This window comes from Taudactylus pleione, unplaced genomic scaffold, assembly GCF_031769625.1.
Source record: "Taudactylus pleione unplaced genomic scaffold, aTauple2 ptg001222l, whole genome shotgun sequence".
Lineage (NCBI taxonomy): Eukaryota > Metazoa > Chordata > Amphibia > Anura > Myobatrachidae > Taudactylus > Taudactylus pleione.
Window position 1 is genome coordinate 230291 of NW_028285622.1, and position 13925 is coordinate 244215.

A 13925-nucleotide genomic window follows, 5' to 3' on the forward strand; every position below is an offset into this window, starting at 1 on the left:
GCCACCCTGGTTAGGTTGATTGAATTTAATTTATAAATAAAAAGCTGTGACCTTTTTTAGCCAAGCTCTGGTGTCCGTGTCTTTATTTATTTGTAACTTAAGTTAAGTAAGCTAATCAGGTGTTAAAGTATTGTAAAGCAGTAAACCAATACAGATCTTATACATCACTATAGACTAGAGATCAGTAGTGTGATTACACTGGGTGCAGGGTATAATAACTGGTGCCAGTCTCCTCTCCCCTGCACATAATATAATACATCACTATAGACTAGAGATCAGTAGTGTGATTACACTGGGTGCAGAGTATAATAACTGGTGCCAGTCTCCTCTCCCCTGCACATAATATAATACATCACTATAGACTAGAGATCAGTAGTGTGATTACACTGGGTGCAGAGTATAATAACTGGTGCCAGTCTCCTCTCCCCTGCACATAATATAATACATCACTATAGACTAGAGATCAGTAGTGTGATTACACTGGGTGCAGGGTATAATAACTGGTGCCAGTCTCCCCTCCCCTGCACATAATATAATACATCACTATAGACTAGAGATCAGTAGTGTGATTACACTGGGTGCAGAGTATAATAACTGGTGCCAGTCTCCTCTCCCCTGCACATAATATAATACATCACTATAGACTAGAGATCAGTAGTGTGATTACACTGGGTGCAGAGTATAATAACTGGTGCCAGTCTCCTCTCCCCTGCACATAATATAATACATCACTATAGACTAGAGATCAGTAGTGTGATTACACTGGGTGCAGGGTATAATAACTGGTGCCAGTCTCCTCTCCCCTGCACATAATATAATACATCACTAGTATAGACTAGAGATCAGTAGTGTGATTACACTGGGTGCAGAGTATAATAACTGGTGCCAGTCTCCTCTCCCCTGCACATAATATAATACATCACTATAGACTAGAGATCAGTAGTGTGATTACACTGGGTGCAGAGTATAATAACTGGTGCCAGTCTCCTCTCCCCTGCACATAATATAATACATCACTATAGACTAGAGATCAGTAGTGTGATTACACTGGGTGCAGAGTATAATAACTGGTGCCAGTCTCCTCTCCCCTGCACATAATATAATACATCACTATAGACTAGAGATCAGTAGTGTGATTACACTGGGTGCAGAGTATATATAACTGGTGCCAGTCTCCTCTCCCCTGCACATAATATAATACATCACTATAGACTAGAGATCAGTAGTGTGATTACACTGGGTGCAGAGTATAATAACTGGTGCCAGTCTCCTCTCCCCTGGGAGAGTTATCATTCTTTACTAATCATATATGGCCCTCCAACCAATCAGCTCCTGTCATGTGTGTGTAAAATGACAGTTACAGTAGCAGCTGATTGGTTGGAGCACCATTTACGATTAGTGACGACTGATAACTAGAATATCATTCGTAGATAAATCTGGGCCAAAGCTCTTATCTGTCATTTTTCAAAAACAGCCTGTAAAGTAACTGATAGGAGCTGATTGGTTGGTACTTTATTTCCATCCACTTTTTGTCTCTCCAAACTTTAATAAATATCCCCCAAAGTAATACAGTAGTTTCTAGAAGGAGGTGATATGGAAATCCAGAATACTCAGTAGGACCAGGAGCACAGCCTGAGCCGCGAAGGACCAGTATCAGGGGCGGCCACTAGGGCGAATGGGTCCCCCGTCCACTAGAGAGAGACTCCAATAGCTGCAGGATTGGAGGAAGGAAAGAGAGAGAGAGAGAGAGAGAGAGACAGGGAGAGAGAGACAGGGAGAGGGACAGGGAAGGGGAGAGAGAAAGGGAGAGAGAAAGGGAGAGAGAAAGGGAGAGGGGGAGAGGCAGAGGGGGAGGGAGAGTGAGTACTAAGTACTAGCCCCATTACACTGCTAATCCTGTCATGCCCAAAGTGCAATGTGGTCCCATACCCTAGTATGGGGACCTCCTTATTTCCTAATTCATTAAACTCCAAAAATACATATTTTTGGGAATTTGATTGGGGGATGTGTCTGAGACCCGGGCTGTGAAGAGGGATCCATTTGGATCCTTCCGCCTGACTTTGGGCTCTTTATGTGCATGCATTAACCCACGTTCACACATGCACTCTAGCACCGCCTGTCAGGCTCGTCTGAAAGTAGTGATGGTCGGGATTGCTGGGACAGCATATCTATGGAGGACAGCTTTCTCTGGAGACAGCAGATCTTTAGAGGACATCTTTCTCCGGAGACAGCAGATCTTTAGAGGACATCTTTCTCCAGAGACAGCAGATCTTTAGAGGACATCTTTCTCCAGAGACAGCAGATCTTTAGAGGACAGCTTTCTCCAGAGACAGCAGATCTTTAGAGGACAGCTTTCTCCAGAGACAGCAGTTCTTTAGAGGACAGCTTTCTCTGGAGACAGCAGATCTTTAGAGGACAGCTTTCTCTGGAGACAGCAGATCTTTAGAGGACATCTTTCTCCAGAGACAGCAGATCTTTAGAGGACATCTTTCTGCGGAGACAGCAGATCTTTAGAGGACATCTTTCTCCAGAGACAGCAGATCTTTAGAGGACATCTTTCTCCAGAGACAGTTGATCTTTAGAGGACAGCTTTCTCCGGAGACAGCAGATCTTTAGAGGACAGCTTTCTCCGGGGACAGCAGATCTTTAGAGGACAGCTTTCTCCGGGGACAGCAGATCTTTAGAGGACAGCTTTCTCCGGGGACAGTAGATCTTTAGAGGACAGCTTTCTCCGGTGACAGCAGATCTTTAGAGGACATCTTTCTCCAGAGACAGCAGATCTTTAGAGGACAGCCTTCTCCGGGGACAGCAGATCTTTAGAGGACAGCTTTCTCCGGGGACAGCAGATCTTTAGAGGACAGCTTTTTCTGGGGACAGCAGATCTTTAGAAGACAGCTTTCTCTGGGGACAGCAGATCTTTAGAGGACAGCTTTCTCTGGGGACAGCAGATCTTTAGAAGACAGCTTTCTCTGGGGACAGCAGATCTTTAGAGGACAGCTTTCTCTGGGGACAGCAGATCTTTAGAAGACAGCTTTCTCTGGGGACAGCTTTCTCCACAACAGAGCAATGCTGATTTGCTTTGGTGTTTTAGTATCAACCCCTGCTACTTGCAGTGAGTTTGATACTAAATTAGCACTGCCATCAGAAGGCGGCAGATGTTATTTTGTTGCTCAGTGAAAGTATCTCAGCATTATCACAGGTAAGAGTGGACATTTCAGTCAACAGAATCCAACAGCTGAAATCGTTCCCACCAAGTCTGACCACATCTGATGCAACCAGGGAGGGAGCAGAGTTCATGACACTGTATGTTTACTTCTTATTTCCTCCCCATTAATCTACACTTCAGACACGGAATTCGCACTATATACACGCAAGCAACAGGTCATTTGTCCTTTCCGGTTTGTTTACTGTGAGGGAACCAGATGTCTGCCAGGGACTAGCTGGATGTGATCAGTGTGAAGCTTTCTAGGGAAATTGAGAGAAATTAATTCATTTGCAGTTAAGTTCCGTTACGGAATGTAGGAATTTCCCAGAGGGCTTGCGGAACCCACAGACATATTTAGACAACAGGCTCAGAAATAACAGAACTTTACCATATAGCATTTTGCAGTTACACTATAAGACACCAGTAGCAGTACCCTCTCCTTCTCGGTGGCACATTCCTACGGGTTCACTGTGTTCATAGTGTGCCGGACCTCGGATAAGTGAGGACCAGCAAGAGCTGAGATGTTCCACAGAAGCCCATTAAGATGGGTAACTCCGGCCACACAGAGACATGTATGGTCCAATGGTACGGTGTTAGGCCTATGGTGCCTTCATATACCATAGAGACATGTATGGTGCAATGGTACGGTGTGAGGCCTATGGTGCCTTCATATACCATAGAGACATGTATGGTGCAATGGTACAGTGTTAGGCCTATGGTGCCTTCATATACCATAGAGACATGTATGGTCCAATGGTATGGTGTTAGGCCTATGGTGCCTTCATATACCATAGAGACATGTATGGTGCAATGGTACGGTGTTAGGCCTATGGTGTCTTCATATACCATCGAGACATGTATGGTGCAATGATACAGTGTGAGGCCTATGGTGCCTTCATATACCATAGAGACATGTATGGTGCAATGGTACAGTGTGAGGCCTATGGTGCCTTCATATACCACAGAGACATGTATGGTCCAATGGTACGGTGTGAGGCCTATGGTGCCTTCATATACCACAGAGACATGTATGGTGCAATGGTACGGTGGCCTGTGGTGCCTTCATATACCATAGAGACATGTATGGTCCAATGGTACGGTGGCCTATGGTGCCTTCATATACCATAGAGACATGTATGGTGCAATGGTACGGTGTGAGGCCTATGGTGCCTTCATATACCACAGAGACATGTATGGTCCAATGGTACGGTGTGAGGCCTATGGTGCCTTCATATACCACAGAGACATGTATGGTGCAATGGTACGGTGGCCTGTGGTGCCTTCATATACCATAGAGACATGTATGGTCCAATGGTACGGTGGCCTATGGTGCCTTCATATACCATAGAGACATGTATGGTGCAATGGTACGGTGTGAGGCCTATGGTGCCTTCATATACCACAGAGACATGTATGGTGCAATGGTACGGTGGCCTATGGTGCCTTCATATACCACAGAGACATGTATGGTCCAATGGTACGGTGGCCTATGGTGCCTTCATATACCATAGAGACATGTATGGTGCAATGGTACGGTGTGAGGCCTATGGTGCCTTCATATACCACAGAGACATGTATGGTCCAATGGTACGGTGGCCTATGGTGCCTTCATATACCATAGAGACATGTATGGTGCAATGGTACGGTGTGAGGCCTATTGTGCACTCACATACAATAGCAGAGTTCTAGCACCATGGATGAAGCAGCTGGTGGAACTGCAGTAAAATATCACCTTACAGCGAGTCCGTTACATGTGACATACAGTGACACCTCAAATACACACAGTACCACGGTAATTCACCAAATTAATATGCTCCCAAACCTTTACGAGGAACTAAACATTTCTAATCACTTACTTTATTATATTTCCGTTAGGGACAGTCCCCTCACAGTAGAAGTGTTGGTGGGTATCCATAGGGAGATCTGTTGGAACCCATCTCACCTATGGTACACAGAGCAACACTGCAACCCTACCAATATATTGTACAGCTTGTTAATTCTCTTCCATGCTGTCCCAAAATATGCCACCCACTCCTCACTGCCCCACCCCTCGCTATCAACCACCCCTCACTACCACACATCCTTCACTATCACCCCTCTCTGCCCCCCACCCCTCGCTGCCAGCCACCCCTCGCTATCCCCACCTATCACTACCACACCCCTTGCTACCACCCACCCCTCATTGCCACACAACCCCTCGCTGCCACACACCCCTCGCTGCCACCCCTCACTGCCACCCACCCCTCACTGCCACCCTTCACTACCACACACCTATCACTACCACCCACCCATCGCTACCACCCACCCCCTCACTACCACACGCCCCTCACTACCACCCACCCCTCACTATCCCCACCCATCGCTACCACACACCCCTCACTGCCACCCACCCCTCACTGCCAACCTTCACTACCACACACCTATCACTACCACCCCTCGCTACCACCCACCCCTCACTGCCACCCACCGCTCACTGCCACCTATCACTACCACACACCCCTCGCTACCACACACCCCTCGCTACCACACACCCCTCGCTACCACCCACCCCTCGCTACCAGGACTGCAGCTTTGATAGTAACATATCTTTTTAAGCCTAATATATGTGATATTCCTGCCCCCAGTGTAGTTCCCCAGTAGGCAGACAGTGTGCCCTGGGCCGGCACCCCCAGTACCCAGCACTCATGACATCACACAGCAGGCAGCGCGGGAGCTGTGGAGGAGTGGGAAGGTGGCTGCCTTGCAGTGGAGCGCCTAGAGAGAAGGAGGAGGTGGAGGGCATTTCCTGGTTGGCAAACAATCTGCCCCCTCGGTCTTGTGCCTTTGTCTGTGGCACCAGTCGTACACCCCATGTTATGAACCTGTCCCAGTGCAAACACCTAATATTCTTTCCAATTTTAGCAGGATAGCCCGACCGTAGGACCAGGGGACAGGTGAGTGTACAGGAAGCGGATATTGGGAGGTGAGTACACAGTCCTAGTTATCCCCATGTTAGACGTGGCGGCATACTCCTGCTTACTATTCCATCCATGATAGGTTATCCCGCTGCCCCGACATTCCATGCCATTATCCTGCCAGACTATCCCACTGTCCCACCAGTCTGTGCCATTATCCCGCCAAACTACCCCGCTGTTCCACCAGTGTGTGCCGTTATCCCACCATACTACCCCGCTGTCCCACCAGTCTGTGCCGTTATCCCACCATACTATCCCGCTGTCCCACCAGTCTGTGCCGTTATCCCACCATACTATCCCGCTGTCCCGCCAGTCTGTGCCGTTATTCCACCATACTATCCAGCTGTCCAACCAGTCTGTGCCATTATCCCACCATACTATCCCGCTGTCCCACCAGTCTGTGCCGTTATCCCACCATACTACCCCGCTGTCCCACCAGTCTGTGCCGTTATCCCACCATACTATCCCGCTGTCCCACCAGTCTGTGCCGTTATCCCACAAAACTATCCCGCTGTCCCACCAGTCTGTGCCGTTATCCCATCATACTATCCCGCTGTCCCACCAGTCTGTGCTGTTATCCCACCATACTATCCCACTGTCCCATTCGTCTGTGCCGTTATCCCACCATACTACCCCGCTGTCCCACCAGTCTGTGCTGTTATCCCACCATACTATCCCACCATACTATCCCACTGCCCACCCGTCTGTTCTGTTATCCCACCATACTACCCCACTGTCCCTCCAGTCTGTGCCGTTATCCCACCATACTACCCCACTGTCCCACCAGTCTGTGCCATTATCCCACCATGCTACCCCGCTGTCCCACCAGTCTGTGCTGTTATCCCACCATACGATCCCGCTGTCCCACCAGTCTGTGCTGTTATCCCACCATACAATCCCACTGTCCCACTAGTCTGTGCCGTTATCCCACCATACTATCCCGCTGTCCCACCAGTCTGTGCCGTTATCCCACCATACTATCCCGCTGTCCCACCTGTCTGTGCCTTTATCCCACCATACTATCCCGCTGTCCCACCAGTCTGTGCCGTTATCCCACCATACTATCCCACTGTCCCACCAGTCTGTGCCGTTATCCCACCATACTATCCCGCTGTCCCACCAGTCTGTGCCGTTATCCCACCATACTATCCCGCTGTCCCACCAGTCTGTGCCTTTATCCCACCATACTATCCCGCTGTCCCACCAGTCTGTGCCGTTATCCCACCATACTATCCCGCTGTCCCACCAGTCTGTGCCGTTATCCCACCAAACTATCCCGCTGTCCCACCAGTCTGTGCCGTTATCCCACCATACTACCCCGCTGTCCCACCAGTCTGTGCTGTTATCCCACCATACTATCCCACCATACTATCCCACTGCCCACCCATCTGTGCCATTATCCCACCATACTATTCCACTGTCCCACCAGTCTGTGCTGTTATCCCACCATACTATCCCGCTGTCCCACCAGTCTGTGCCATTATTCCACCATACTATTCCACTGTCCCACCAGTCTGTGCCATTATCCCACCATACTATCCCGTTGTCCCACCAGTCTGTGCCATTATCCCACCATACTATCCCGTTGTCAAACCAGTCTGTGCTGTTATCCCACCATACTACCCCGTTGTCCGACCAGTCTGTGCTGTTATCCCACCATACAATCCCGCTGTCCTACCAGTCTGTGCCGTTATCCCACCATACTACCCCGCTGTCCCACCAGTCTGTGCCATTATCCCACCATGCTACCGCGCTGTCCCACCAGTCTGTGCTGTTATCCCACCATACTATCCCGCTGTCCCACCAGTCTGTGCTGTTATCCCACCATACTATCCCGCTGTCCCACCAGTCTGTGCTGTTATCCCACCATACTATCCCACTGTCCCACTAGTCTGTGCCGTTATCCCACCATACTATCCCGTTGTCCCACCAGTCTGTGCCATTATCCCACCATACTATCCCGCTGTCCCACCAGTCTGTGCCATTATCCCACCATACTATCCCGCTGTCCCACCAGTCTGTGCCATTATCCCACCATACTATCCCGTTGTCCCACCAGTCTGTGCAGTTATCCCACCATACTATCCCACTGTCCCACCAGTCTGTGCCGTTATCCCACCATACTACCCCGCTGTCCCACCAGTCTGTGCCGTTATCCCACCATACTACCCCACTGTCCCCAGTCAGTGCCGTTATCCCACCATACTTCTCCACTATCCTACCAGTCCGTGCCACTATCCCACCATACTACCCCGCTGTCCCACCAGTCTGTGCTGTTATCCCACCATACTATCCCGCTGTCCCACCAGTCAGTGCCATTATTCCACCATACTATCCCACCATACTATTCCACTGTCCCACAAGTCTGTGCTGTTATCCCACCATACTATCCCACCATACTATCCCGCTGTCCCACCAGTCTGTGCCATTATACCATCATACTATCCCACCATAATATCCCACTGTCCCACCAGTCTGTGCCATTATCCCACCATACTATCCCGCTGTCCCACCAGTCTGTGCCGTTATCCCATCATACTATCCCACCATACTACCCCACTGTCCCACCAGTCTGTGCCATTATCCCACAATACTATCCCACCATACTACCCCGCTGTCCCACCAGTCTGTGCCATTATCCCACCATACTACCCCGCTGTTCCACCAGTCTGTGCTGTTATCCCACCATACTACCCCGCTGTCCCACCATTCTGTGCCGTTATCCCACCATACTATCCCACTGTCCCACCATACTATCCCGCTGTCCCACCAGTCTGTGTTGTTATCCCATCATACTACCACGCTGTCCCACCATACTATCCCGCTGTCCCACCAGTCTGTGCCATTATCCCACCATACTACCCCGCTGTCCCACCAGTCTGTGCCGTTATCCCACCATACTACCCCGCTGTCCTACCAGTCTGTGCCGTTATCCTCCATCAAATTGCTAGGTACCACATGCCATTGGTTTACCTGGCAATTTAAAGTTTGGGATGAGCGGAATGTTGGAGGAAGTCAGAGCTTTAGAACTGACAGGTTTACTTGGAAGACTTGGGACACCCCAATGTGATCCGCACCTCATTTTGTGTGCCAGGAGGTTCAGCTGTCCCAATTCCCTCTGGCTCAGTAATTTGATACGTGATTCTGATTATTATTAAATTCCACTTACTCGTTGAACTCGTATAGGTCCATAAATGCCGGGGCGAAACGGCTTCTTTGTAGGCTTAATAGCCACAGCAGCCTAGAACAGACATTAGGGAGAGATATCAGTGGGTATAAGAGTACTTTTATTATCCCTCTATATACTAATGAATGGTGTAGTATTAATCTGCAGCAATATTCTCCCCTATAGTTACACAATATCAATCTGCTGCACCTACAGCCAGCAAGAAAATGTATAGTTCAAAATTTCCATACTAACTACAATTGTATCACTGGTCGTCGTACCCCCAGTAATTCTCCATCTCACAGAAGTGAAAGCTGCACAATGTGTCCCTTTATCAGCATAGAGGGGATGTAGCCAGGAATCCGCCGGTCTAAATGCCGACCGCTGGCTTCTAGACTGTCAAATCCCGGCAAGGTACTGACAGGCGTCGAAATCCCGATGCCTGTCTTTAGACCTACGCCATGAGCCCAACGCCCGGCATACCGGATGAAGGTAAGCTGGGCGCGAACAGCCACGGTGGGGGGGGGGCATAGGTTTTAGGGCTCCCAGAGGGACTTAGGGTTAGGCATCCCCCCAGGAGGGTTAGGTTTAGGCTAGGGGAAGGAGGGAGGTTAGGGTTAGGCACCCCTCAGGAGACTTTGGTTTAGTCTGCGGGGACAGGGGTTTAGGTTTGGGCACTTAGAGGGGGGGTTAGGTACCTGGGGGGGAGGTTAGGGTTAGGCACCCCTAAGGGAGGTTAGGGTTAGGGGGCCGGTTATAATACATACTACACCCTTATAGAACAAGACATTATTTCCGCAAGCGCAGAGCCCGTTTATCAGGAATCAGACAGGTGTGAACCCTCCTGTAATACAGGGACTTGTAACCTCTCCATTACAATTGTAATATTTCCGTGTAAAGCAGGGTTCCTCCCCGCCAGCGCATGCACATTTATTATTGTGTCCCCCGACCCCTCGTTATAAAGAAAGTGCTACCCAGTCTTACCCTCTTTCCTCGCTGGAGAGATGATGTGGAGCGGGACAATGTGTTTTCATCCTGTAACAGCAGTATCAGGAATCACTTATAATAATCATTACTCATTCAGATAAAGGAACTCGCTGGCACCAGGTTCACGTGGCTAAAATGGCCACCACAGCATGTTTAAATGTATTTATATTTAAGACGTGTGTAAATGCACTTTTTGTATATTACTGTATAAGGAATGACCGGCCTCTGTGACTGCAGGAAATTAGATGCGGATTGCCCTTTCCTAGCAGGAGGTCTGATGAATGGAGAGACCAGTTGTGGTCAGTGCAGTCCAGGTGAGGCCTGGACGGAAGCTTTCTGTGTGACGGTGTGAAGAACGTCAGATGGCCCCTGACGCCGGGGCGTATCTATAATGGATGCAGGGTGTGCGGGGAGCACGGGACCGCACACCCTGCACCCATAATATTACTTACCTCTCCAGAGTCCTACATCGGTGCGGGGGTCCGGAACTGTAAAACGTCTGGAAAATGTCCGCCACAGCGTTTTCCCGTTGTTTGCGCATGCGCAATACAGGGAAAATGGCTTCCGCGGCCATTTTCCCGGTGACCTGTGCAGACACTATAGACTCTGGGTACACTCTTGTGCCCAGAGTCTATAACTCCGGTGCTGGCGCGCACAGCTCAGTGCACTGACGGCCGCCGGGCGGAGAGGAGGGGGCCCGTGTCGGAGACTGCACACGGGCCCCCTCCTCTCTAGAAACGCCCCTGCCTGAGGATGTCACTTGTGTGTCTGAGCTTTTGGGGAACAAACAGTTTGTTTTCCATGATTTCCTGAATATTGCAGGAAGACGAATGCTGGTTATTCTACATAGATATTGTGAATGGAATGGGTATGTAATGGCGGCTGTCGGGGTGCCTCCTGTCAGAATACAGATGCCCAATGGTTGGTATCCTGACGGGTCGGGGAAGCATACTTACCCTTCCCTCTTCTCCCCCTTATGCTGCATACACACAGTACAATTTTCCTGAACAATATGAATGATAATGATAATGTTCAATGATAAATCATTCATGTCGTTAATTTTAATGCAGTGAACAATCGACCAACGATGTGCCTTCCTGCATGAACGATAACGATATCTTTGAAGTCATTGGTGGTTGTTGGTGGTACAGATCGTACCGTGTGTATGCAGCTTAAGCCTAACCCTCCCATCCCGCACCCTAACCATCCCATCCCGCACCCTAACTCTAAAGGTGCGTATCCACTAAGCAAGATTTGCAGGTGATTGAACGATAACATCGTTATCGTTCAATCGCGTGCAGATCGTGCATGCATCGGGCACATTTATGTTAGAAACGACCAGCGATGCGCACGTCCGCTGGTCATTTTCGACGTCTATCATCGCCCGTACATGCTGACTATCACCTGACTATCAGGTGCACGGGGATGATGGACGCGCCTACACTGAACGACTGATTATAATGTCGTAATCGTGCTCATGTTTCTCTGTTTAGTAGTGGATACGCACCTTAACCCTCCCCATTAGTGCCTAAGCCTAATGGTGCATACACACGGTCAGATAATGGTGCATACACACGGTCAGATAATGCGGTGCACACACACGGTCAGATAATGGTGCACACACACACACGGTCAGATAATGGTGCATACACACGGTCAGATAATGGTGCATACACACGTCAGATAATGGCGCATACACACACACACGGTCAGATAATGGTGCATACACGGTCAGATTATGGCGCATACACACGGTCAGATTATGGCGCATACACACGGTCAGATAATGGCGCATACACACGGTCAGATAATGGCGCATACACACGGTCAGATAATGGTGCATACACACAGTCAGATAATGGTGCATACACACGGTCAGATAATGGTGCAGACACACGGTCAGATAATGGTGCATACACACGGTCAGATAATGGTGCATACACACGTCAGATAATGGCGCATACACACACACACGGTCAGATAATGGTGCATACACGGTCAGATAATGGTGCATACACACGTCAGATAATGGCGCATACACACGGTCAGATAATGGCGCATACACACGGTCAGATAATGGCGCATACACACGGTCAGATAATGGCGCATACACACGGTCAGATAATGGCGCAGACACACGGTCAGATAATGGTGCAGACACACGGTCAGATAATGGTGCAGACACACGGTCAGATAATGGCGCATACACACGGTCAGATAATGGTGCATACACACGGTCAGATAATGGTGCAGACACACGGTCAGATAATGGTGCATACACGGTCAGATAATGGCGCATACACACGGTCAGATAATGGCGCATACACACGGTCAGATAATGGCGCATACACACGGTCAGATAATGGCGCATACACACGGTCAGATAATGGTGCAGACACACGGTCAGATAATGGCGCAAACACACGGTCAGATAATGGCGCATACACACGGTCAGATAATGGCGCATACACACGGTCAGATAATGGCGCATACACACGGTCAGATAATGGCGCATACACACGGTCAGATAATGGCGCATACACACGGTCAGATAATGGCGCATACACACGGTCAGATAATGGCGCATACACACGGTCAGATAATGGCGCATACACACGGTCAGATAATGGCGCATACACACGGTCAGATTATGGCGCATACACACGGTCAGATTATGGCGCATACACACGGTCAGATAATGGCGCTTACACACGGTCAGATTATGGCGCATACACACGGTCAGATAATGGCGCATACACACGGTCAGATAATGGCGCATACACACGGTCAGATAATGGCGCATACACACGGTCAGATAATGGCGCATACACACGGTCAGATAATGGCGCATACACATGATCAGATTTGTTGACAGATATGAACGATAACTATTTTAAAAATCATTTAATCGTTCATATCTGACATGTGAGCCTGCAACGATTAACGATATCTGATGTGTTTGTTGTTAGATTTAGATGAACTCATTCATTTTAATACTGTCTGAAATCGTTCATCTGACAGATCTGACCGTGTGAATGCACCATAAGTCTCCCCCCCCTCATGCCTGAACCTAACCCTCCCCCCTTAGTGCCCTACCCTAACCCACCCCCCATGGGCAAACACAGGATTTTTAAGGGGGGGGGGTGTGTTTCTAATATATATACACACACGTACATTACACACACATTTACATTACACACACACTTACTATGCAGCAGGTGTTGGAGATGGAGACGGGTCCAGGCACCATGTCGATGAGCCAAATGATGCATTTCTAATTATATTGCATCATATTGGCTCCACCTCCTCCCCATTGACCCACAAATCGCAGCATTTTGCAGTGAGGGGACGGGGCTTAACATGGTGGTGCCAGCTCTACCTTCTGTCAAGGGGGATTTCTGAGAACCTTTGTGCATTAATGCCCCCAGGGGTACCTCACCTTAACCTCAGCTGACTGGCCAGACACTCCTGATTCCCCTGGGACCTCTCAGCTGACTGGACAGAGACTCCTGATTCCCCAGGGACCTCTCAGCTGACTGGACAGAGACTCCTGATTCCCCAGGGACCTCTCAGCTGACTGGACAGAGACTGCTGATTCCCCGGGGACCTCTCA

The 13925-nt window shown here is 49.3% G+C and overlaps 1 protein-coding gene across 1 annotated transcript in view; it reads right to left on the minus strand.

Annotated features, from left to right (window-relative positions):
- LOC148451007 (uncharacterized) overlaps positions 1 to 13925 on the minus strand; it is a 136174-nt gene that overhangs the window by 83046 nt on the left and 39203 nt on the right. Inside the window, exons 4-5 of the mRNA XM_088462394.1 lie at positions 10310 to 10360; positions 9329 to 9400 (exon numbers count right to left, since the gene is read on the minus strand). Of these exons, the coding sequence (XP_088318520.1) occupies positions 9329 to 9400; positions 10310 to 10360 (123 nt within the window). The remainder of the gene's footprint in view (positions 1 to 9328; positions 9401 to 10309; positions 10361 to 13925) is intronic.